We start from the raw sequence: 26,746 nt of genomic DNA, 5'->3' as shown, positions 1-26,746 counted from the left end.
AAAATGGGCCTCGTTCCCTCTGTAACTTGTTGGTGGTCTTCACACCGAATTTCATAATGAGTCTTTGGTAATTTCTAGTTGAAGAAAAACCAGACACTGCTTCTTTTGTCTCCATTAGAGTCTTGGGCTATGTCATATGAAGAGCAATTTCCTCCAGGATCAAGTGAAACCATCACTGTTCCCTAGAGTTCTTTAAAATCCAGAACTGAGTTGACCTTGGCCTGCTGTGAGAGGAACCAGGGGATTTGAGGAATATGGGCAGCTGTCAGGGAGCGATGAGGTGGTGAGAGCCCAGACACCAACCGGGCTGTGTGGGCAGACTCAGCAGGACCAACTGGGCACAGTGAGTGGCTGGAGGCCCATCAGCAGGATTCTTCTAGTGTTCAAGAGTCACGCTGGTCACTGAAGCCTTCTAGTCATTGGGTGGCAGAGATACAGGTAGGAAGGCATCAGAGTGTCGTAAAACCCCTCCTGTCAGTAAAGGAGCAGACTTTCAATTAAAAATTTGACTTCCTTACGGAAAGGAGCTTAGACCCTAGCTGACCTCAAGTTCAGTTGAAGAATCATGTTCAGTCAGAGCCACCTTTCACCAATCTAAAAAGTTGACTTCGAAAACCTTGAGAGAGTTCTCCTGTTAACATAACGGAGGCAAATGATCATTAATAGTGCATCCGAGAGCTGCTGGCTCAGCGTTGGCTGCAGGCACAGGTGCATCTGTAGGCCAGTGGGCCCGGCACCACGGTGTTGCATGAGTGGCAGCCAGGGGCCAAAGTGCTGCCCTCTGAGGGGAAGCCCTCTATGGACCGGAGGAAAACCTGGCAGTGTGTGTCTGCTCCATGCTCCCTCGGAGGGGTTCTTACAGTGTGCACCTCTTAGTTCTCTTGTATGCTAAACTTGTGAATTATTTGGGAGGACTTTGGGGGACGTTTTTCTTATACTCAGAATAGCAGCCTCTCAAGGTGGAAGTTACAGGCAAGTGCTCTTCTTGCCATTTTGGCATATTCTTCACCCTCACTGAAAGTAGGTTTATGACGGATTCTTACAGAGTTTGGTATTTTCTATACTGAGAATGAAAACTAAAATTTTGCAGAGACACTAACTCATGTGAACATACATGACATTTTTATGAGAAATAGTTACTTTCTAAGTCAAAACCCAGAAGGCGATGAGGCAGTATTTGTTTTAGCATGGCCCTGCATGTGTGGTGTGAACTGGAGTGTGGCTCAGTGGCAGAGCACTTCCTCTCTTGCCCGAGTGAGGGTGGGTTCAATTCCCAGTGCCACTAACAAAACAAAACCTTTTGTCAGTTAGGGCTGCCTGGCAGTCAGCAACAGAGACAGCCTCCGAATGTCACGTACCAAGTACCAAGGCGTTGTGGGAGGGAAAGGAAGGTGGAAGAACCCAGTAGCAGCTGGCTGAGCATCTGTCTTGGCATCGTCCTAGAGCATGTGATGAGCTCTAGTTTCATGTCACCTGTGAATCTTGCTCTCTCAGTTCATGGTCCTCTGGGAGGACTTGCCGAACTTCTGTCCTTTCCCTTGACTATACCAGGGAGTAAGAGGGATCTCAGCTTTCACAGTGAAAGGACAGCCCCTGACTTGCTGCCCAGTTTCCTTCAGAGAGGGAAAGGCAGTCCTCCAAACAGGGGTCAGAGTGCAGTTGGGGGAGGGACGGAAAGGTGGGGCTTGCTGTGTCCTGTAGGCCTCTAAAGCTGTCCTCCAGATAATGTGTGCTCCCCCTGTGCTGTAGGCAGGCAGGCACAGTAGAGAATGCAAAGAGGCAGCAGGCACTGTCATAAATGCTTACACATTGTCTTCCTTTTCACAAAACTATACGAGGTAAAGGTATAGGTATTACTTCTCTTTTACATTGGAGGAAATGAGTCTTAGGGATAAATAACTTGCTTGAAGTTCACTGTGTAAGCAGGAGAGCTGGGCTTCTGCCCTGGTTAGGAGGTGGCCTTTTGCAAGGAGTGGAGGGAGCTGGGGGGATGCAGGTGATTGGAAACTGGGTGTGTAGAGATCTTTGCTCTCAAGAACAAGGTGAAATTTAGCCTGGGAGTGTAAGACCCTGGTGGCCTAGAAAAGGGCTTTCTCTTAGCTGTGCTGAACTAGGGCTTTGCCTATGATGAGAAAGGGCAGGCTCACAGCGTGAAAACTTAAGCTGTGAAGTCAGAGGGCAGCAGTAGGAGTGGGGAGAGTATGATTGGGATGAGAGCTGTGTCGTGGATGGTGATCACTGCTGGGCCAAACAGGAGGCAGTGCCTAGGCAAGAACGCCCCAGGGCTTACCCTGTGTGACAAGACAAGGCCTGCTGGTGTGCTGTGGGTGGAGGTGGGCACCGCACCGAGTGACGTCTGATGTGTACCGGCGTGCTGGCTGGTCTGTCCTGAGCGCGTCTGCCGGGGCGGTGGGAGACCACCCGTACTGTCGATGGATTCTTGTTTCCTTTGTAACTGGAAGCACACAGTGAAACTGTTGGAAAGGAAAGGGAAAACTAAGGCTGTTCTGTGAAAGGAGACCTCTTGAGGAAAAGTATTTAAGTTAAATACATACTTAGATTCCTTCTGAAGTAAGTGTGAAGTGAGCGAAAAGGGCTTGGGAAGTGTGAGTACACACCGATGAACAGTACCTGTCGTGTACAGAGTGCGCAGGCGGAGGTAAGTCAAGGGGAGATGGTTCCTGAGAGCGCGCCACACCTTCCCAACAGAGTGCCGCGTGCTGGGGCTTCCTTTTGCAGTCCAGAAGTCAGAAGGTGTCAGCAGGGCTGCACCCCATCCAGGGCTCCAAGAAGCGTTGTTGGTTGCCTCTTCCAGCTTCTGGTGGCTGCCAGCAGTGCTTGCTGCTCCTTGCCCTGGGGCGCATCATCCGTCTCTCCGCCTTGCTCCCTGTGGCTGCGCTCTTCACGCCCATACACACCCTGTGAAGGATTCCAGGCTTTGAACTCTGGGCTCACCCTTGTCTAGGATGACCTCACATGAGCTAGTTGTATCTGCAAAGACCCCATTTCCAGACCAGGGCGCATCCTGAGATTCCGAGTACACAGGGAAATTCGGAGATGCTCTTCAGCCTGTGCACGTCTCTCCTTTCTTTGCAGAGCTCAGACCAGTGCTGACACACGGGTGCTGAACAGGTGTTGATACTCGGGGCTGCAGTGGGGCCATGGGGATTTGGGCTGCAGGGGAGGAAGACGAAGGACATGAGTGCCCATGTTGAGTGGTGTCAGGACAGCAGGAGTGAACCTGACAGTCCTGAGAAAGGGCATTGGATAAGGTGTGCCCGTGTGCAGAAGGTGTCCCCCATTGGAGAAAGTGGAGCAGCGCTTGAGGGAGGGGCTGGGTCAGATTCACCTAGAGGTGCAGCTGAGTTTTAGTGAGGTCAGGTTTTCTTATCCTGTACGAGCTGGCCAGTGCCGTACTTCACCCCTTGGTACATTTATGAACCATCCTTGCCCCACCCTGTGGAATCTGGGAACCTGTGGCAGTGTCTTGGATTTGGCCTTTTCTATCTTCTTATTTTTCTTAAAATAGTGTCCGGGCTCTGGGATTTGATAAGAAGGCCTGTAATCTTTGTTGGTCTTACAGGAGACCACTAGCACCTTTGTATCTTATAGCTGTAATAGTTCCGTTTTCTCAAAACCTAGTCCCACAAAAAAGTCCAGCCTTCAGTGGAGTGTTCCCAGTGCTACTGGACCAGCTGCTGCGTGGCCATGCTTGTGTCCACCTCTGCCTTCTGCACACTGAACCTCACTTCTGGGGTTCCCTCTGAGTAACCTGAGCTGGGGCCTCAGTGCTCCTACTCTTCACGTAGCTGGTTTCATTTTGTCCGGGGAGTTTTAGCTTGAGGGTACAGCCCAGTAGCCTTCCTTGGGCTACTGCAACTAGTTAGGGTGTCCTGGTTCTTTACCTGTGTGCCAGAGGCATGCCTTCACCCTTGACAGGAAGCTACAGAAGTACAGAGGCCACGTCCTCATTGATTCTCAGCACCTGCCCTGCCTGACAGAAGCTGTGGAGCACAAGCCAGTGTGCATGTGGTGCAGAACCTGTGTCCCAGAGAGGGGTCAGCTGCAGGTCGTGCAGGAACACCTCTGCTGGCCCACGGCGGGATGGGCTGGCTCTACTCTCAGCTGTGCCTCAGCATGTCTGGGGGAGCTGGGGCTGTAGGGTCCTCAGATAAACCCTTCCCAGGTGGGTGTGGGGTCTTTGTACTTCACAGTTACTGGTCTGGGTGTCAGCCCTGAGGCTTTTTCTTGTCTTTCTTAGATCTCCCCCACACACACACACACCATTGCCTGCTCTGTCTGGGGAAGATGAATCATGTGGCCCTTTCACCTCACTGCAGTATGCAGTGATTATTTTTGCTAGGGGCTGGGGACAGAGACAAGCCTTGGGCCTGTTTTTCATTTTATATTGCTCCCAGAAAACATGCCCTCATCACTTTGGGTGGCAAAATTATACACCACACGCTCTGCTATGTCTTGTGGATGGGAAGTTCCTGTACTCTCTGTTGAAACAGATGTAACTGGCAGGTTAAAGAGCCTTCTGGAGTGGGGTCACCCATGTCTAGTGCTTTGTAGGTGTCCAGGAGCAAGAAGACTGCAGAAGGCCTGCAGTGGTCTTGGGCTTCTTACAGTCAGAGTGGTTGTCTCAAAAATGAGCAAGGAGATAATTTTCACTTGACTTTTGTGACGTAGAGATAGTGTATTTTCAGAAGACTGTAGGTTTTTTTGAGCCAGAAGTCCAAATTTCAGATAATGTAGTGAAGATTAAAAAAAAAAAAGCAGCAGCTCAGTCTAGGCATGAGTGAGGACAATGTTGGCATGGCTCTGCACAGGAGGGGGTGGTGGGAAGCTGCAGCATGTGTGCCTGGTAGTTAGAAGAAGCAGATGGGGTTCTCCGATGAGCTCCACCTTCTGTGAGGTGCCCAACATGGAGGGCTTGCTGTGGGTCAGAGGGCAGGTACACATGGCTGTGGTAGCTGCCACATGGCAAGTTGGTAGAGGCCACAGAAGCATTCTGGTAACGATGAAAACTGTTCTGTGGGTTTCTCTGTCAGCATGGGAAGGCTGAGATTGGGGTTGCGGCAGGATGGAAGGTCCCTTTACCCTTTAGTTATTTCTGTTTGGAAGAACTTAGTCCTGCAGAAAGTCAGTTGTTGGCAGTCCACATACAGTACCTGAGTAACTGAGCCCTGGGGACAGATGCACTCCCGCTCTTGGCAGTCCATTGCTGGTGGTAGTCTACTGAGTGTCTCTGGTCACACCACTCCACACAGCCATCTCGGGCCACTTAGGGTTCTTTGGATCTCCAGGCCCCGCTTACTTAGCCTGTTCCTCTCCACAGATGACCTCACTTCCTGCTTTAAAGCAGCCAGCACTTTTGGTACCAGGAATCGAACTCAGGGCCTCACACTGGCCAGGCAGGTGTTATGCCACTGAGCTACATCCTCGGCCTGCCAGCTTCATTCTTAACACAGGTGCACTGCACTTCCTGTCTTCATCTCTGTCCCTGGTGGCCATCCTCCCTCTGCTCTGAGGCCATCTCTCTGCCTATCTCTGCTTGCTTTTTCTGTGGTTTCTCTCTGCTGTAGTTTTACTCTTCCCTCCCGATGGAATTCCTCCCCATTTTCTCCTTTCTTGAACTTTTCCTTGAGGTACAATACTCAGGTTCACAGATCTAAGGCCGGAGCAGATGAACTCTTGGAGCTGTGAGATAAGTACACCTGTGTCAGCTGGATGGCAACCCCACTGGACCAGGGTCCTGGGGTTCGCTGCTTCTTATGGTTAGCTTATTTTCTGACAGCATCCATTCGTTTTGCCCATGTATGAACTCTGTGTAAGTGGATCAGACAGCGCGTACTCCTATGTTTGGTTTCTTTTGGACTTAGTCACTCAGTGTCAGGCTTCAGTCAGCGAAGTCCCTGGGTCTTCTTCACTTCCCACCTGGGTCTGCCTCCCTGAGCTGTCTCATTCCTCTCATTCCAGTTACTTGAACAAAAATCTGTGGAGGCCTTGGCATTTCCTTCTCCTTTACCTTTGTATTCAGCCCAACACCAAGCCTGGTGGGTTTTCCTCTTATATCTACCACCGCTTTGGACTATTGTTTCTAATCCAGACTGTTCAGGAAATTCCCTGACGTGGTTACCACACACGGTCTTTGCTTTCCAATGTCTGGTAATTTCTGTACTTCACACTTACTAAAAATGTGGGTACAGCGTTATAGAACTTTATTTTTTCTCAGTCTTTTTTATTAGTATATATTTGTGATATGTAGTAAATAACAAGATGGGGGAATTGGTACATATACATAATCACATCTTGATCCCCCCTCCATTTCCCTCCATCCCTAGCCCTGCTTCCTCTCAGAGAACCAACTCTTTGATTCTTTGATCATATGGATTTTTTTTTAAGTCTCACTTTTATTTCTACTTGGATCTTCATCATTTCTTTCTGTCTGTTGGAAGATTGGGATTGTTCTTGTCTTTCTAGGACTTTGAGATGCATCATTTGGTTCTTTACGAGGATTTACTGTGTTGTTTATGTGTATATTTACAGCTGTAAACTTCCCTCCTAAAACTGCTTCCATTGTGTCCCCTAGGTTTTGGTATGTTGAACTTACATTGTCATTTGATTCTAGGGACTTTATTTCTTCCCTGATTTCTTTTGTGATCTGTTGATTATTCAGCAGTGTATTGTTTAATGTCTGTGTTTTTGTGAAGTTTGTGTGGCTTCCTTTGCTGTTGATTTCTAACTTCATTCTACTGTGATCTGATATTATGCAGGGAATTATTTCAGTTCTTTGTATTTATTTAAGTGCACTTTATGACCTTAGAAGTGGTCTTTTTTTGGGAAAAGTTCCATGTGCTGTTGAGAAAAATGTGTAGTCTACCTTGGATTAAAGACTTTAAACCAGGCGTGGTGGCACACACGTCAATAGTTCCAGCACTCAGGAGGCTGAGGCAGGAGGATCGCTGTGAGTTCTAGGCCAGTTTGGGCTACATGGTGAGTTCAGAGCCAGCCTAAACTTCATAGTGAGACCCTGTCTCAAAAAGAGTCTGTATGTATGTTCATTTGTTCAGTGTGTAGTTTTAACTCTGGAGTTTCTTTGATTTTTTTTTTTAAGTCCAATTTTATGAAGTTTTATGTTTATGAAGTTGGGTGTGCTGACATTGGGTGCATAGAAAAAAATGTACAGTTCTCTTTTCCTGTTGAATCATTCCTTGACTAGAATGTAGTGGCTGTCTTTGTCATTGCTGACCAGTTTTGGCTTGATGTCTTTTGTGTCTGAAGATAAGATGGCTATTCCTCATTTGGGGCACTGGTAGATGGCTGTCGTTTTCCATCCTTGCACTTTTAGTCTGTGTACTTCCTTTTGGGTGAGCTGTGTCTTCTCTAGGCAGTATGTGCTTGCATTTTGTTTTGTGTTATCTCATCTGCCAGTCTGTGTCTTTGGATTGGGGCGTGGAGACCATGGACATTGAGACTTGTTATTGTAAGGTATTTATGGGGTCCTGTCATTGCATTACTTTCCCAGTGCTGATTCTTTTATTTTTTTCCCTTTTGTTTAACTCCTCTCCTAGTTAGGTGTGTATTTACTTTTGTGCTATTCCTTTAAATATTTTCTGCAATACTGGTTTATTGGTCATACATTTCTTTAGGATTTCTTTGTTGTAGAAAGTTAGAAAGTCTTTACTTCTCCGTCAGTTTTGGAGGCTGATTTTGAAGGATATAAAAGTCTGGGTTGACAGTTGTTTTAGGGTTTGAAAAACTGTACTCCAAGCTCTCCTGGCCTTCAAGGTTTGTGCTGATAAATCTGATGTTGTGATGGGCTTGCTTTTGTAGGTTACTTGTTCTTCTCTAGCAGCTCTCAGTGTTCTCTTGTTGAACTTCTGGAATTTTGATTATGATGGGCCTGGAGAGCTTCCTTTCTGGTTGTGGCTATTTGGGGTTCTGTGTCTCTTATATTTGAGTATTCTTTCCCTAGATGTGGAAAATTTTCTACTATGATTTTAGTGAATAAATTTTTTATAACTTGAGTTGTCTTCTGATTTTTTTCTTTATTCCAGTAATTCTGAGGTTAAGGGGTTTTTATGTTTGTTTTTTGCAGGTATTGGACCCAGACTGTATGTTTGCTTGTTGTTTTTAGGGGATCATTGAGTTTGTGACCCACATTCACCTTGTCTATTTCTTTATTTATTTTGGGTTTTTTTTTTTGTGTGTGTGTGTGTGTTTTTGAGACTGGGTCTCGCTATGCAGTTCAGGCTGGTCTTGAGCTCACTTTGGAGCCCAGGCTGGTCTCAAACTCGCAAGGATCCTCCTGCCTCAGCCTCCCGAGTGCTGGGATTACAGGCGTGCGCCACCACGCCCGGCTTTTTTTTTTCTTTTTCTCCCAGTACCTGGAATCAAACTCACTACCTTGCGCTTGCCAGGCAGGTGCTGCGCCACTGAGCTAACCCAGCCCTTGTCTTCTATTTCTTTTTTTTTTTTTGGTTTTGGTTTTTCTCCGGTACCGGGAACCGAACTCACAACCTTGCACTTGCCAGGCAGGTGCTTTTGCCGCTGAGCTAAATTCCCCAGCCCCTCCTTGTCTTCTATTTCTGACCCTTCATTTTCACATTGATCAAGTCGGCTGTCCATGTTTTCCACTGGGTTTTTCTTATCTCTGTTTCTCTCTTGTCATACGTTCTGATTCTTTCCACAGTGGACATTCGTGCTTAGTATTGTCTTGCTCAACTCTGTTAGCTTGTTGTTTGCTTCTTCATTAAGCTTGTCAAACATTTTATTGATAAAACCCTTTATCTGTTTAATCATCTTTGATTTGAGCTTATTAAATGTTATGTGCATTTGCCTGGTTCTTTTATCTCTTCAGACATTTTGAAGTCTTTTTTGCAGATCTTTTCCTGTAGCTTCCTTTACTTTGTTGTCCATGACATCAGCTTTTAGGGAGTTAGGAATCAGGGGAGCATCTTGTTGCCTTGCTTTTTATATTTCTGTTGTTTTTGCACTTTGGGTTGAAGATCAGTTAGGGTAGAGAAATGGTCTCACTACTGTGGAGATCTCTCCCTGTTTCAGTGTGTTATATCCTTGGGTTTGGTTTGGTTTTGATATTTATACCTCTCTTCAATCTATTCAGTGTACGGTTTGAGCCTCTTCATAGCATCCAACTTTGTGCTGGGGACTTGATCTCTAGCAGCACACGTAGAGGAAAAAGCAAACCACAGTAATGTTGACAACTCAGAGACAAGTCAGGTATTGGCATATAGTAAGCCAATTAAAAGTAACAACTATGTCACCACTAACAGTAGAAAAGAAGTCAGTAATAATAGAGTCAAAGACAAACTGGTTATTGACATACAGTACAGACCAATAATAGCTACAACTATACCATCTTTAAAAATGGGAAAGAGATCTGCAATAACAATGTATCACAAAAACAAACCAAATATTGACATACAGTCACAGTCTACTAAAAGCAGCAACTATACCACCACCAACAATGGAAAAGAATTCAGCAATAATAACATAGTCAACCAAATAGCTAAAAATGAATAAAGCTTATTAATAATAAAATGGAGGGGGCAAGGGTAAATGAAAGAAGTAAAATTTGAAAAATAAGGTGAGGTAGAAAGAGGTGAAATAAAAAAATCAAAGAATAAAAGAAAAGTTGATAAAATTAGGTAAAAGTAACAAAAAAGGACAAGAATAAAAAAATAAAAGAGCAAAGGATAAGGAAAGAGAACACACCCCCCAACCCCGGCCAAAAAAAGAGAAATGAGTCTAAAATATTCTTCTGTGTGTTTAGATGAGTGATTTCTTTCCAGGGCCTATGGTATTAGGATCCATCAGGTATGGGCAGGGGATAGTGAGTCGCGTTGGGGCCTGTTTCATTTCCACACCTGCTTCTTGCTGTGTGGATGCTGAATTCTGTGCTGTCTTTCTGGGTGTGGTTGGTCAGTGTTGTGATAGCGGCCTTGGGGCTGTGTGCACTCCAGGGCTCTTAGTGTTTGGGCCCTTCTCTGCACCTCAGATTACACTCTGTGTTGGGCTTTATGGCCTGTGGGTTCGTGAGGTGCCTCCCTTGCTCTAGAGGCCCCTTTGTCCCAATACCCCAGGGTGTGGCAGCTGTCCAAGCCCAGACTTATTCCAAATCATTTTGGGGTGTGGAAGAGCAAACAGACCACCACGCCCTGTGCTGGAAGAGGGTAGTAATGGGGTCACACAGTCTTCTGGACCCTGTGTTAGCACCTTCGCAGGAAATCGCGTGCGTGGCCTGGCTTCTCACCATGTCCCCTGCAACCTGAGCTTGCACCGCTTAAACTGCCAGGGGTCTCCCAGTGGTCTGCCCTGCTCCATGACTGTCTCTTGTAGTCCCAGTCACTGTGGTAGGGTGACCCCAGAGACCTGAAGTGTGCTGCTTGGTGACTTCTGATTCCAGTCTTCCCCAAAAACCCCTTCCCCAGATGGCTGCTGATTGTATCACTCCCAAGTGTGGCTGACTGCCTAACTCTGGCCTGCCATGCAGAGGAAGTCACTTTGAGACACCCTCCTCCACTGTGTTTGCAGCCAGCAGTAACTGGGCTCTCCTTGGGGCCAGAGCTGCGGTCCCACGTTGCCTGTTGTGGCTGCCCTCCCTCCCCGGCCAGACCTGTGTTTGTACTCAGAACCGCCTTCCTGGGAGCCAGGGTTAGCAGTCCAGCCTGCTTCCGCTCTCCTCTCATTCTTCAGTTTCTCTGTAGTTTCTGTTTCCCTGTTGGCATTTTCATTCCCAGAGCTCTGTTGCTTTTTTTCTTTGCCAAGTTGTCATTTTCAAAGTGTCAAGAGTCCAGGTCCTGGAGAAGGGTTATTTTGCTGCCAGCCTTTACTCGACCACTTTAATGTCCTGTTACCACCTGTTCACATGCATTGCTTCCAGGGTAGTGGTCACACACCTCAGCGTGTCCTGTGCCCTTCACTCCATCTTGTACCGAGCTGCCTGGCTGGGATACTCGGCCCTTCCTGTCTCCCGTTCCTTCTGCCTTGGTCCTTTGTGTTCGTTCACTCTTCCTTCCTGCCACACATCTCCTCTTCACCTTGTGGTGTCCTCCTCCAGAGCTGAGCCCAGCTGTCCTTCCTTGGCCCCAGGTCCCAGTTTCTGAGTCACATCCCACCGCTGTATTTGTAGCTGACAGAGACTGTGGGCTTGGCACCCAAGGTGAGCCCCAGCCAGGGCTGCTTGAGAGCACTTAGCAGAGTTCCATGTTCACCCTTCTGTCGGGCCCCAGGGTGCACCGGGCAGAGTGGAAGCCTGTGGCTGGCCAGACTCAACACTCTCGTGCTGAAGCCCTGTGGAAAACAAAACTCAGGTTCCTACTGTCCTGCTGGTCAGAGCATGGCAGCCAGGGAACCTCAGGCATGAGTGACAAAAGCACTGCGGAGCTGTGCCAGACCTCAAGAAGACTGCTCTGAGGGAGAGGAGAAGGGAGGGGAGGGGAGGGGAGGGAGCAGTGGGGGCAGGTCTGGCTAGTGAACCTGAGACCCAGGTACGTGGAAGGCCTGCAGGGGAGGGACACTGTGTTTGAAAGGGTGGGTGACTGTTGGTAGAGGGCAGGGCCAGAGGAGCGAGATGGAAAGCTAAGAACCAGGGGCTTGCAGGGCTCAAGTCCAGGGAAGAGGGCCGTGGACAGACGGACACGGCAGGATGGGGGGAGGGAGTGGAGATTTTGCTGGTGGCTGGGGTGGTGGGGGAGCACAACCGAGGGTGACTTGTGTGAGTGGGTGTTGGTGCTGCCCTTTGAGCTGCGGAAGAGTGAGCAAGTACAGCCCCAAGGGTGGGTTCGGAAATGTCGTTTGTGGGCCAGAGAGGACCACAGATAAAACTTGGGTGCCCACATCAGGATGGCACGTTAGGCCTCGTGATCAGGTGGGATTCCAAGGAAGAGGGTATAGACTCAGAAGAGACAGGCTCTGGGTTGGAGGCTTGGAACACCCCAGCATTTAGAAGGTGGCAGAGGCAGAGCTGGCAAGAAAGGAAGGGACAGGTGGTGGCGGGTGGGAGAGGGGTGGGCAAGGTGTTCAGAAGGCACGGCCACCTCACACCCGGGGGACGGGAAGGGTGCAGGCGCTGAGGGCTGAGGAACAGCATGCACGCGGAGGTGGGGCCGTGGAGTCTGCAGACCTAACCCTAGCCCTAAGTGGGTTCAGAAGCTGTCAGCTTTTTGCTGTTCCGTGCTGTTCCTCGAGAGGCCTGCTGCCCTGGGAGCTGGGTGCTTTGCACAGATGGGCTCATTGCTGTTAGAATCTCCCCAGTACTCTGCACCATGCTGTCATGGTTTTCAAGCAGGAAATACTGGACACCGTCATCTGGCCTTTAGTTTCCAAAGCTTGCTCCTTCACACGTTTTGACTAATATGCCATGAACCCTTGTGTGAGATATAAAATGATGTTAGGTGACGTACTTGCCTGGAACTGTCAGGCTAAGTATGGCCATGTTTTTAAATCTTACTCTTTTGGTTGAACTTCATATAGCATCTGCACCACAGATTCCCACTTGGCATCTTTTCCCCAAGCCACTCCCTATCAACCTCATCAGCAGTGCTGCCTCTGCCCAGGTGCCAGCCTGACATCTCCACACAAGGCTTGCTTTCCCAGCGGTTGTGCAGTGTTAGCTGCTGGGCTGTGGTCTTTCTTCCAGTGGTGGTAGCTCCGTGGCCATCCTCATGCCAAAGTCACAGCCTTATGCAGGGCAGCATTACTTGCATGTTCAGCTACTTCTGCTTAGCTGGACATGGCTGGATGTGGGTACAGTGTGACACCCAGGCCACGTGGCTGAAGTTTGGTCAGGAGTGTGACTGGAGTTTCTCTCTTGATTCTCTACCCTGCTTGTATTGAATGTCATCCAGAGCCGTGTCCCTTCTGCAGCCTTCTGGACTCCACCTCACATTAACAGCTGGTGTTTCTCTGACATGGTCAGTCGTCTTCATGCCAGGTCCGTGGACAGTGCCTCTCAGTGTGCCATCCTACCCTGCGGAGACTGACACCCCTGCTTGGGAGTCGCTGGCTTGCAACCCAACCATAGGATCGTTATATCAAGAAAATTATGAAATACCAGAGACCCTACCTTTTGTTTTTTCCTCAGTGAATTTTTTGGGGGAGGGTCAGCTGTTTAAAAAGCGAGTAATGTGTAAAGGGCTGATTGGAACGTATGTTACATGATCCATATTTCAGTATCCACGTTCAATCCCCTGCCCACAGCCCCTAGCCCCCAACCCCCAGCCCAGGCAGAGGGCTGTTACCTTCCAGTTCTTCTGCAGACTTAGGCTGTAGTCACGGGGATTCTGTGTCCTCACTCCACCTTCCTCTTAACCTTTGTCCTGAAGATTTGACCAGAGGGGGCTGCTCCCTGTACAAGGGTCTTCTAGAGGAGGTGCTACAGCAGACTTCTGCCATGTGGCACTTGCAGATCAGCAGGTGAGGACTACTGGGGCTGGAGTGGCTCATCTGTCCTGTGTCCCCAGCCACAGATCCCCTTTCCAGTGATGTGGCCCTGAGCAGATGTTCTCTTGGAAAGGTTTCCTGGTATTTAAGACTCATGTTTATATACTTCTTGTATCTTAGCATCAGTTGTTTGTCTGTCTGTCCCTCACTTTCACCTGTGCTGAGCAGTCAGCAGTGTTGCAGGAGTGCATTGGTGTGAGCTTTGATGAGCACAGACCTGGCTGATTACTGCAAGGAGGCAGGAAACGTTCTTCAGGGAGGGCAGATGGCCATGCAGACAGTAAAATGTTAAGCTTTGATGTGTTCAGAAACTTACCTTTTTAGTTTTCCTTGAATGCAGGTGCAGTGCACACCTGAGGCCACACATGCAGAATCTGAGCATTGCCCTTGGCAGTCAGGCTACTACAGGGTGGGGTGCCTGCCTCCTCAGGTTGGAGAGGTGGCGTGTTCTCTTGATCACTTCTCCTAGAATGTTGAGCGTTGTGTGTTTGGAAACCACTATCCCTCACTTTGCAGCCTCCTCATTTATGTGGCTGGCCTGGCAGTGCCAGCTCAGGAAGGAGCTTAGTAATGAACTTTTTTATAGTTTGCCTTTCTGGTCTTCTGTTTGGTCATTTGATACATTTCCTGGAATGGTTTGCTTTATTTATTTTCTTTTTCCTGAGCAGCGTAGCTTATTCCCGTGCACCTACCTTGCCATGTAGTGAGACTGTGGATGTGAGGTTGCCTCCTCAAGAGGAGCTGTGGTGGGCATACATAGGGCCACTGCAGGAGTGACTTGGGCCCTTCTGAGCTGCACAGCTTCTGGAGGTGAGCTCTGATGAATGCCCACACCCTTGCCATCTGACTTCCTAGAGTGGACATTAGATTGGCTTGTGAGGCATAAGCCCAGTGTCCTTGCTGTCTTTGTCCTCTGCTGGAAACTGTTACTTTTCTGGCTCTGCACAGAAATCTGCAGTGTGTCTTCTGGTGCTCATGGTGGAGTGGTATATTAGTTACTTTCCTATTGCTGGGACAAACTACCTGACAACCACAATTTAAGGAGAAAATTAACTTGGCTCATGGTTTTGGTAGATTCAGCTCAAAGTCCACTGGCTGCAAGGCAGAAACATCATTGCAGAGGGAGGGTATGGTGAAAGCTGCACAGCCCATGGCCACAGGGTTGGGAGACAGGGATAAGAACACACTCTTCCAAGTCATGCACACAAGCTTTTTGTAGCACATTTTAGATCTAAACCATAACACTCTGCCTGGAAGGCTCATGTCCATCTCATTATGCAAAACATATTAGTCCAACTTTAATGATTACCAAAGTCATAACAGTTCCAGCACTGATGAAAAATTCAAGTCCAAATTCCCCTCCAACACTGAAGGCAAACTCTCAGTAGTTACCTGTGAGCCCCTGTGAAAATTTAAAAGAAAATTAAATATTTCCAAAGTGCAATGACACAGAGTAAATGTTCCAATTCCAAGAGGAGAGAGTAAGGGAGTAGGAAGGAATTGGGCCAAAGCAAGACTAGAACCCGCAGGATGAACATTAAATACTGTAATTCCATGTGCAGCACCCAGGATAGGTTGTGGTGAGATGTGCACTCCAAGGGGCTTGGGCAGCCCCACCCCTATAGCCTTGCCTGTTGCAGCCCTCCAGGCTTCTCTCTTGGGCTGGCTCTGCTTGCTGCCTGTGGTTTTCCTCAACAAATGTTCCACATTCTTGCCATCTCCAGCTTCCTGGGATCTCCACTTGACCTCCTGCTTCTTTCACAGTTTCCTGCATTACCCTGTTAGTGGGACCTTCCCTGGCCTCCCAGGCCTTCCTCTGAAATTGGAGTGGAAGCTTCCATGACCCCACAACTCTTGTATTGTGCATTCCTGAAAAACTATCACCGTGTGGATCACGCCAGCATCTCCCATCCCCTCCAGCAGTAGCTGGAGCCCGTGTCTACACTGCTTGGGTGATTGAATTCAGGACCTAGGAGGCCTTGAATGATCAGGGCACCCTGTGTTGTCTTCTCAGAGCAGTCTTTTTTTTTTGGTACCAGGAATCGAACTCAGGACCTTGTGCTTGGCAGGCAAGTGCTTGTGCTGCTGAGCTATATCCCCAGCCCATCAAAGCAGTCTTTCAAAATTTACCCTTACGGGCTGGGGATTTAGCTCAGCGGCAAAGCGCCTGCCTAGCAAGTGCAAGGTCGTGAGTTCGGTTCCCGGTACCGGAGAAAAACCAAAAAAAAAAAAAAAAAAAAAAAAAATTTACCCTTACATACTTTTGAGCTGTGATATGTATGGTCTGGCTATTTTCTGAGATGCCTTCAAGCCATCTTTCTCATTGTCTGATATAAAATACTCAGCTTCTCTTCAGTGGCAGTAATTTTTTTAGCAACCACACTGACCTTGGCTCCTAGCTTTGCAGGTGCTTCCTTTCTGGTAAAACTGCAAATTTTTCATACCTTTCAGCTGTACTTTTTGCTCCTGATTCTCTCTAGAGAATAGGTCTGAGTGAAAGTACCCATGCCAGAGCCTGAACATTGGGCTGCCTTGAACTTGCTTCTGCCAGATTAGTCTGCCTTTAGATTCAGCCTCATACAGTCTTAGGACATGAACAAAACACTGACAAATTCCCGTTACCAGAGTGGTAACATGTATGACCTCTAGTCCAGTTTCTAATACAGCCCTCATTCTTATTTAAGGATATAAATATCCTCCTGAGCCTGGCCTTTACTGTCCACATTCCTGTCAGCATTCTGATCTGAGCTCCAACCAGAATCACTCATCAAAGCTTGGCTCACAGCATTTAGGACTTCTTTAGCTGACATCCCCAGACCTTTCCAAATTCTTCCTGCGAGCAGTTCCAGAGGCCTTCATATGTTCTAGTATAATCACAGCAGCATCCCCAATTTTGTATAATTTTCTGTATTAGTTACTTTTCCATGACTGGGACAGAATACTTATCTTTAATCCCACCCATACTTTAATTCTCTCCTAGTTTTCTTGTTGCTAGGACAAAGTACCTAACACCTAAAGTTAAAAGGAGGAAAGATTTATTTCGGTCCACAGTTTGTAAGAGGTTCCAGTCCATAACTGGCTGGTTCCAAGGCAGGGTGGCATGGCAGAAGGACATCACAGAAGAGAAACATTTCATGGCAGAAGACAGCCAAAGCAATAAGCAAGGGACAAGAACAACCACAGCTTTTTCTGTCTCTCATGTTTTACCCAGGCTTAAAGGTGGGTAGCACTTACACCCTTAATCCTAGCATATCCTTAATCCTAGCATCATGTCCTTGATCCCAGCAGCACAAACCCTAGATCCAGCCACCTCTGAAAAGCCCCACCTGTGATCACATGAGACTTTGGGGGCACATTGAGATACAAGCCATAACAGTGCCCAACACCTCAACCTAAGAGGAAGGAGTTAATTTAGTTCATGGTTTCAGGGGATTAGTTTGCTGTTATGAGAAGAACAGGAAAGAATGTTTTCTCAGCATTACCTAATTTTTTTTTAATAAGAAACTTCAGCCACACACAAAGGTAGAATACCTTATCCATTCTCTACAGTCATTTCTAGATTCAGTTAGGATGAATTTGCCACATGTGCTTTGTCTTGCCTTTGTTACTTTCCCTCTATCCTCCCTCTTCGTGGAGGCGCGTGAAGATGCTCCTCAGGCACCACACTGTCTCACTCCTGTACACTCGATGCACTTTCAAGACTGTACATTGGCTTACATAATGTGGTGGCCTTGTCCCGTGCCTTGTGTCATGTGATCCACCAGCTCTAGGCGTGTTTCCTTAGTTGCCTGTGTTGAGCTGCTGGCTTGTTTGCGTCAGGTTCTGAAGAAGGGCATCCTGTTACATTTGACGTACCTCAGCTTCTTGCATCTAGAGTCTCCCACCCCCACCCTCACCCCCCTGCTCTGCTCTTGTTGCAAACCATGGCGCAGCTGCCCTGCAAAGGGTTTATCTCTGGATTGTCTGCTTGCTCCCCAGTTCCCTTGGACCCTGTGAAGCTTCTGGCACTATGCCGCGCTGATGACCTGCTCTGCTCTGCTGGCTCCTCTTAGAGTCTTGAGATTACTCAGTGGCTTTAGGCAGCCAGCCTTCCCCGCTGTTTTCCAGGGTCTGCATCAGGTAGTCATGGGCATTCCCGTTTATCAGCTGGGCTCTGTCGTGGTCTTGAGCGTGCATAGAGGAAACCGGCCAGGTGCTCTGTTCTCTCCATTCATGACAGTCCTCGGCCACCACAGCTAGTGTTCTCGCCACTTCCTGTTTTCTTGAATGCCTGCTTCTCTTTCTCCACTTCTTCAGTTGTTAGGGGCACTTGGGTTTGTGTATGGATTTGAGTCAGTTTTGTTACAGGACTTTTTCCCCTTCGATTTTATGCCTCTGCCCCATTTTTCTTATATTGAATATTGACTCCTGACAGTATTACCATAGACTGCTTATTTGTGCTGTCCTGCTGGTTAGAAACTACAGCTCATTTGTTGAGTGAGGTTCGGTCTCCGCAGCATTATCTGTAGAGCATATTCTTTGTATGTGTGGTTGGCAGGCTGCACAGGAGTTATTGGTAGCTATGTCATCAACATGGGAGTTAAGGGTCATTCTCTTCGTTTTAAACTTTGGGGATTTTTTTCTTTTTCTACTCAGTTTTATCTTTTGAATATATAAATGTATGTCTGTTTCCAAAATCAGAACTGTGAGACACGGTGTATCTCAGAGAACTCTTAACTTCCTTCCACTCTCTCCTCCCCCAACAGCTGATGTAAAGGGAAGTTCTAGGTTCTCTTTCAGCATGTTGATTTTTATACATAAAAATAAAGGTGTGATGCACTCATATTCCTCCCTTTTTCTGCAGACGGTGCCATGGGATGTGTGCTTTTCTGTGCCTTGCCATTTCCCTAAAACGGTGCTTACCCTCCTCCCACTTTGTTTAACGGCTAGCAGCGTTTCTTGGGCAGGGCAGGGAGTGCTGGAGTTGATTTCACTCACCCCTGCATCTGGTGATAGGGTGGGCTGCCAGCAGGTTTGCTAGGACAGATACCGCCTCAGGGAATGACTTGTCCCGGGTCATTTCCTGTTCTTACCAGTGGATCTTTGGGATAGATTTCTAGATGTGTAATTACTGGGGCAAAGGATAGATGCATATATAATTCTTCTAGACATATGGCTGTAATTTTACTGAAATTCTGAGTAGGTGAATTTCACATTCCTAACACCTCCATCCAGTTTATTTTGCCAGTCCAGTTTATTTTGCCACTTTGAAAGAGTTGAAAAAGTCTCCTCAGTCACCCACACACCCTGTCTGTGTGGAATATATTATTGCAAGTGTCACTTTAGGATCTCTTGATTTAATGTAGTTAATCAGAGTATCACTGTATAGAATACAGAGATGAAAAGATTGCTGGCATGGTCGTAGCCCTCCAAAGAGCTCAGGTTGAGGGTTTGGGACTTACTTTCTTCTTTCATCGCTGCCTCATTCTGTTTGTTGTATTGTTGTCCTCCATAGGTTCTCTAAGACGGGGATGTGTATCCTCGCTGCTCCCCTGAATGGAGCGGGCTGTGGGGGGTGAATGAGGGTGTCCTAGAAGACTCTGTGCTGCGCTCAGCAGATGTTGACTGAACTCTCTCTGCTGGGACGTAACAGTTCCTGCCTTGTAGCACTTATATCCTGGAGCAGGAGATGGATCAAAAAGCAAGGAATGGAGAAGATAATTGCTAGTGTATAGAGTCCAGCCAGGACCTGCTTGCGGCAGCACAGGGCCAGCTGACACACAGAGCCTGCCTAGAGTGTGGGAGAAGCTGCCTCTGAACACAGGGAGTACAGCGGCCCTAAGACAGGACAGTGCGGCCTACTTGAGACTCGGCTGGACACAATACAGCACAAGAGAATGAGGATTGGGTCAGGCAGGCCCTGGTTTTTAGGATGACGAAACCATGGAAGATGGTTAAGCAGGGGAGTATTCGGTACCAGCCTGCCACATGTATATATTTTCTGTAAAATAGGAGGCAAATTGCATGTGAGATGTTGCTGTCCAAATCAGCAGCATTGTTACCACCTGATGTTTAGAGTGGCTCTTTCCCTTGTTACTCCCTGTACAAGACAGCTAGCTGTGTTTCACACTCAGGTGTTGAGGACTTCTTTTCTCTCAGTAGCATTCCCCTCTGGTGGTGTCTAAATAACTGCACTGGGCAGTTTGGATTGGATTATGTGCTTGGCCTTGAACAGCAGCATGATCTCTGCACATTCTCTTTTTCAGACCTGCAGATCCAAGAGACGTCCCTCCAGAAGACAGAGAAGGGAGCTGTTTCCTCAGGACCAGAAGAGGTTTGTGGTATGGATGTCATATTACAAAATGAATGAGGGGAGCAGCAGCAGCTTTCCAGACAGAAAAGGCATTGTCAACTGACTTTCATTTCTGTTGCAGAAGACCAGTGGACTGCCCTTGTTGGGCTTTCCCAGGAGCAAGGCGCACCAGCCGGGAGTCCCAGGAGCTGCTTGTAGGAAGGTTTTCTGTCTGATGTGGAGGAGGCAGAACGACACACTGACTCTTCCCAGGGAGGCTGCAGGGGCTCACGACCAGCCGGCGCCATCTCACCCTGGAAATCCGGGGACACACTGTGTAGACCTTTCTCTAGATGTGAGAAGTACGAGATTGCTCCCCATGAGGAAGATTCTGGGGGCCTAGACACACAGAGGTTTGCACCTTGGCAGCCCCTTGGAATGTTGAAAACTCAGGATCTAAAAGAAGTTCTCTGTTAATGAGTTACAGAATTGATGTGGAAGTCAATGTCACTTTATAATCAGTAGGAACACTGAGTGAGGAACACTATGCAGGAAGAAACCTTCCGTAGAAAGACAGGCAGGGAGAAGCTTAGGTTGACCTTCAGCTTGCCCTGTAGAGCAAGCCTGAGATAGACTGCCAGCATGGCCAAATGAGAGACTTGATGAAGTAGCAAGCCTGTAACCGGAGTAGCTGTAAGGAAATTTTCTCCTCTAAATCACGATACCAAATAGGAAAAATGATCTACAAGTGCCCCATGTGTAGGGAATTTTTCTCTGAGAGAGCAGACCTTTTTATGCATCAGAAAATCCACACAGCTGAGAAGCCCCATAAATGCGACAAGTGTGATAAGGGTTTCTTTCACATATCAGAACTTCATATTCATTGGCGAGACCACACAGGAGAGAAGGTCTATAAGTGTGATGATTGTGGCAAGGATTTTAGCACTACAACAAAACTCAACAGACATAAGAAAATCCACACAGTGGAGAAGCCCTATAAATGTTACGAGTGTGGCAAAGCCTTCAATTGGAGCTCCCACCTGCAAATTCATATGAGAGTTCACACAGGTGAGAAGCCCTATGTCTGTAGTGAGTGTGGCAGGGGCTTCAGTAATAGTTCAAACCTTTGCATGCACCAGAGGGTCCACACGGGCGAGAAACCCTTCAAATGTGAAGAGTGTGGGAAGGCCTTCAGGCACACCTCCAGCCTCTGCATGCATCAGAGGGTCCACACCGGAGAGAAGCCCTATAAATGCTACGAGTGTGGGAAGGCCTTCAGCCAGAGCTCCAGCCTCTGCATCCACCAGAGAGTGCACACGGGAGAGAAACCCTATAGGTGTTGTGGCTGTGGGAAGGCCTTCAGCCAGAGCTCCAGCCTCTGCATCCACCAGAGAGTACACACAGGAGAGAAACCCTTTAAGTGCGATGAGTGTGGGAAGGCCTTCAGCCAGAGCACTAGCCTCTGCATCCACCAGAGAGTGCACACCAAGGAGAGAAACCATCTCAAAATATCAGTTATATAAAATGTTTTGCTAAGAGTTAAAAATCTTAAAACCCATAAGTGCCACTAGGAAGGAAACCCTGTATATACGTACATTGACCCAAGACAGATTGACAGCAGTCCCCAGCAAATCGCTCTTTGAAGAGGCTTAGGTGAGGTTCATTTTTTGGTTCATTGACTCATGCCAAGTGTGTTCCACATCTTGACTTCGAACGTAGGAGCTGTCTGAGCACGTGCCCCAGACAGGCTCTCGCGTCCCAGTCACAGATGTGCACTTCCTGGGGCTGGCACGATGCCTCGGTAGTTGAGATGCTGCCCAAAGCCTGGGAGCAGGGCCCGGCCTCCTGAGCCGCCTTCAGCCTGCTGTCCTGAGAAGTGACCCGGTGTTCCCGTGGGAGCTCCCAGCCCTTTCTTTCTCTTGATCCCCCTCCTGGTCAGTGCGTTTGAAGAGAGACAGCTCCCACTCTGAGCACGTTTTGGTGTTCCTGAGGTAGCCGTGTGACTCAGCTCCGTAGCTTTCCATGTGTCCCATTATTTCTGCACCCACTTTACCTCATGTCCTCAAATACCCACCCCTTCCTAGATGGCATTCAGTTTTAGATTTTAGGTGACACATACCTACTCCCTTGGCCTATCAGAAGTCACTGGCAGGCATACATGCTCTGGAACTTTAGTTTTGTGGATTCTGCTAAATCACTGTGTCTCCATCGTAGTCTTATTTTCTAGTGGCTGCACCACGTATTTTGAACTTGAATTTTTTTAAGGGGGAATTGCTGAGTAAGTAGCAGGAGGCAGAAGCAAGCAGAGTGTGAACTTGTATCCCTCCAGAGTTGTGCCCTGGAGCTTTCTTTGTAACATGGGGTGCTTCTTCCGAGCCAGGGGAAGCCGTAGGAGAAGGGGGTGATAGGGGAGTCCCTCTGGGTCATGTCACTGTTCTGACACCTTGGGCAGTAATGTGGAGGCGTCCTCGGGTACTGTGTACCAGTTCCTTTTTAGGTATGAGGTGTCTGTTCTCATTCTGTCATCCTTTGCATTCCTCACTCAGCAAATATTTAGTGAACACCTGGGTGCCGGGCACTGTGCTGGGTGTCGGACATACCGCTGAGTCAGACAGACGAGGTCCCTGCTCTCGCTGAGTTTATTTCTGGTGGAGAACACAAATGATAAGTAAACAAATAATGTAGTTTGAGGTAGTGGTTAAGTGCTATGAAGAAAATAAACTAGGGTGGTGACGTAGAGTGGGGGGTGGGGGTGGGCGGCGTTAGCTGGGGTCAGGGAGGGCCCTGCGGGGGCTGCTGAGCTGGCCACAGGGTGCCCGGCGCCAGCTGCCCCGCAGGGGCTGCTTGCTGGGGGGACAGGAGGACGGCCAGGCGCCGGGTAAGGGGGGCGCACACGGAAGTCTGCTGAGCCATGCGGCAGCCTGACAGCTGTGGGCCTGTTGTTTTGTTTGTTTCGTTTTGGTTTTACTAGATTGGTATTAAAACTCGTTGGGGGAACTCAAGGAATGTTTAGAAGACCAAAAGTCCCCAACGACAAGAACGAAGGCAACCGATTCTCCCCTTAGTTTTGCTTCTCATTCCTGTTTCATTGATTTCCCACATGCAGCCCTCACGCTCAGGAAGTCTTTGGGGGAAATTAAGGATCTGTGAAGCCCTGAAGTGGGTGGTCAGGTTGGTAGTCTGTCCGCTGTACGAGGCAGGAAATGAATTTCTCAAAATAGTTACCAAAATACTGAAACTCATTTGATTTTTTTTCTCGCCATGTTTGACTCAGTTCCTTCTGTTTGACTGGAAGGGGTTTTTGTATAACTGAAACCTCAGCGCATAAGAAGGTTTCGAAAGGAGCACAGTGTGGTGGGTGGGCTGTGGAACTCAGATGGGATAAATTTGTCCGTCTCTGGGGATGAGCCCAGTGTCTGCTAACAAGCCTTGGTCAGTCGCCTCACACTCCTCTCCACGGAGAAAGGCAGCGTAGTCACTTGCTGGAGCCCCTTCCAGGCCTGCAGGCCACGATGTGATTTACTGTAGCGTCTCATCGCTCTTCATGTCAAGGTAGCGTGGAGCAGTAGAGAAAAGCCTAGACTTTTAGTTGCTAGCGAGCCAGTTGAAATATCATTGATAGAATTTTAGTTTTAGGAAAAATTGGTTTGATTTCTAGCTTTATTACTATTAGGTATGTGAGCTTGGGCAAATCGCTTAATCTTTGAGTCTAGTTTTCTCACCAAATGAGGATATTAGGCTAAATGATTTCCGAGTTTCCAGCTAGTCCTAGAGTTCTATATTTCTACATAGTTGAATTATTTTATCATGCTGTTGCTGGGGAATATGACTAACACTTTTGAAGCTACTAATTTTATGTCAAGCTTTAAAGTCCATAATTGTTATCTTCAGAAAATATTATTTGACCTACAGTATGTCCAAATCAATTTAATAAAATCACTTTATAACAGGGCTTCATGCTTGGTGTGCTGTCGTATGAACTCAATGATCACGGTTTGTCGGGGGAGGCGTCTGCCTGTGCATTATGCTCTGGATTTTTACACAGACTTTAATGATACTGAAACAGGCATCAAATGCATGTTTCCTGCCTGGCCCGTGTCTGCCGCTGCTGTTACGGTCCTGTGGACATTCCTTGTACTTGGAGCCCTGCTTGTCCTGCTGACTGGCCCTCGCCTGAGTCCCAGTGCAGAGGTGCAACAGCCCAAGCTGGCCTTGAGGGGAGCAGGTGGGAGGAGGGCACTGTGGTTGGACCCTCCTGTGCTGCTGGGATGTCAGAGCAAAGTCCATAGCGACTTCACAGTGACCTCCTGCATCTTAAGTGGGGAAGAGCACTGCATGGCAGAGCCCCAGTGCATGGTCCAAGGGACGGGAACGTGGGCTGGAAGCTGGGAATTTCTGTGTGTGGTGGCAGCCAGAACACAGCTCTCCAGGGTGCCTGCCAGCTCTTGGTGCTGCCCAGACTTAAAACTGCGTATCTCTAGCCGGGTTGCCGTGTGATTTGTTGTCCTCAGGAATATGGAAAAGGGTAAATAGAAGCCAGTGTCAGAAGCAGTTCTTAGTGGGACTTTCTGGAGTACTTGCTGGTGACGTCAGGAAGGGAAGAGATGTGAAAGGCTGGCGCCATCACAGGGCGAGAGATGGTGGGGACAGGAACGGTGCGGGTGACCCAGTGCCTGCTCTGACCTGGTGCAGTGTCTTTCTCTGGCCGTGAGATGGTTTTGAAATACCCACGCCCAGAATGGCAGGAGAACAAATGCACGTCTCGTTAAGTGCTGGCACAGCAGAGCTCCCAGCGGCCCCCCAGAGGAGGCCAGGCGCAGGGCTGCAAGTTCCCTTGCTCTGCTGAGCACGGCCGGAGCTGGGGAGGGTGGAAGTGTGCCACGAGGCAGGCGAAGGCATCTGCCTCTGAGATAAGGTAGAGCTAGAAAGAGCGTGCGGGACCGTGTAGAGTTGCAAACTTCCCTTTGTGAACTTTGAGCGGTGCGAGTGGTGTGTAAGGAAGCCGGTGGAAGGACTGCGCTGTCCGGGATGCAGAGAGGAGACCCCTGGGTGGAGGAGCCACGGAGGGCGGCCAGGGGGCCCTGAGCTCTAGGGGGCAGGGATCTGGGAGCTCTTCGGGCTTGCCGCCCAGTTGCCCAGACCCCTGAGGGGCAGGGAGGCCTGGTGTATTCCACTTCCTCTGTAAGGCAGAACAACTTAGGAGCTTAAGTAAGTGGAAATGAGGGAGATAACCGAGTTTTTCTGGGTCTTCCTTTTTATGAGGAGACGTATGGGCAGCTGAAAGATCGTGGGGCCTGGCGTGTGCACACCCCAGTAAGAACTCGGCAGATTGCAACGGAAGGGACTCCTAGACCAGAGCTCTCGTTCAGATTCTGGCATCTGCAAATTCAGTGGCTGTCTAAAGAACAGCTTACAGAGGTGCTCTTATTCTAGGTGAATTTATAACTTTACAGACTGTGTGCGCCCTGCCGTTTAATTCTGGCATGATACTTCTGAAAATGGTTTCACTCAGAGCCTAGTCTCCCTGCCTCAGCTCTTGGCCTGCTTCGTTCCATCTTCTTGGCATCAGGAATTACACATGCAGTGTCCCGGCTGCTGAGGGCACGGCTTGGGGTTGGCTGATGGCTTGCAGGGAGATGGAGACCTTGTACGGTGCTCAGTTGTTTCCTGGGGAGGAACGCCTGACAGACCTTCCCAGCCCACGAAGCTCGCTGGCGGGACAGCTTGTGCTTTTGCCGCCACGTAGGCACTGAGCCCAAGGCCCTGGCAGAGGGCGCCTGGGATGAACAGGAGTGCTAGTGCTGCTGTAATTTGGATCTTAAAGGTCCCTCGGAGGCCTGGGCACAAGCTTGGTCGCTGATGGGAGGAAGTGGAGCCTGAGTAGCTGGGCCCGTCCCTTGGGAGTGGCCTCGAAGGGACTGTAGGGTGCTGGACTCGCCTCTCTGGGCTGCTTCCTGGCCACAGGGCGAGCGGTGATGTGTGGTCTCACTCAAAGCAGTGGGGCCAGCGGCTGGGGCCGGAGCCTCTGCGGCGGGGCCGGAGCAAACCTTCTGTCACTTTATCAAGTGACTTCATCAAGCCCAGACCATTGTTAGAGTAGTGGAGAGTCAGCACAGATAAGTGGGCGAAGAAATAACGCTACGCTGTGTTGTAAAGGAAGGGGAAGGAGGGACATAGGCCGGAAATGAAGTGTGCGTGTGTGTTGCCTCACTGGCTCCGTGGATGAGCAGTACTGGGTGTGACAGAGCTGAGACCAGCGCACCGAGGTCGGCGTGGGTGTGGACGCCTGGTGTCAGAGTGGCCGGACTGGACGTGGGAGGAGTTGGCCGAATGCACTAGCAGAAAACGAAATCGTGCCCGAGTCTGGGTCACAGAGGAGCCGCTTCCAGCTGTGAAATTGGGGTGGGGTCTCCAGGGTGCTGTGGGGTGTTTTCAGGTTCTCAGCGAGCCTGTCACTTGGAGGTCTCTCCTGGGTGTACTTTCTGGCTCCCACTTGCCTTGCTGGAGCACGGAAGAGGCGGCACCTCAGCCCTCAAGCCAGCCGTTTTGCGCCTCCGTCCTGTCCATCCTGAAACTGTCCTGTCCCCTTCCTGAGATGAGCTCAGCATCCGCAGGGACTCGGTGCCATTTAAGAGCTGGAGGACAAACCGTGGACTGTGGCTGCTGGCAAGCAAGCCGGACTCCCGAGCCACGGCCGCCACTCTGTGTCACCGCTGAACAGGGCGCATTGGGGCCTGTGGGTCCCGTCCACACTGCTCGCCATGACAGCCCACTTGGCCCCACGAACATCCGGAAGAGGAAAAGGGAAAAGCAAGAAGGCATAAAGTCCGCTGCCAGGTGTACGGTTAAATACCCTGTCACTCGCAGTAAACGTGGGTGAGGTAAATTCTGCTGTTTATGGACATTTTCAAATTGGATTATAAACTTGGCTGCATGGCTGAGACAGAAGGGGCAGGAGATACATCCGAAGATGCTGGCAGAGAGAAAGCCCCGGGGAGCGCTGTC

General features: G+C 48.9%; 1 protein-coding gene across 2 annotated transcripts in view; it reads left to right on the top strand.

The window, feature by feature from the left end:
* The window catches only part of Znf664 (zinc finger protein 664), a gene marked incomplete at its 5' end in the record, with an annotated part of 37,760 nt that extends 14,062 nt beyond the window's left edge, over positions 1–23,698 (top strand). The window contains 2 exon segments of one of the 2 annotated variants that reach the window (XM_005403012.2): positions 19,716–19,783; positions 19,884–23,698. In XM_005403012.2, the coding sequence (XP_005403069.1) occupies positions 20,479–21,264 (786 nt within the window). In that variant the 3' untranslated portion in view covers positions 21,265–23,698. 2 annotated transcript variants of the gene reach the window in all.
* Positions 23,699–26,746: the final 3,048 nt, after the last annotated feature.

Source organism: Chinchilla lanigera, unplaced genomic scaffold (assembly GCF_000276665.1).
Source record: "Chinchilla lanigera isolate Chin_1 unplaced genomic scaffold, ChiLan1.0 scaffold00081, whole genome shotgun sequence".
NCBI lineage: Eukaryota > Metazoa > Chordata > Mammalia > Rodentia > Chinchillidae > Chinchilla > Chinchilla lanigera.
Note: the sequence above shows the minus strand (reverse complement) of the source record. Positions and strands in the feature narration are given on the sequence as shown.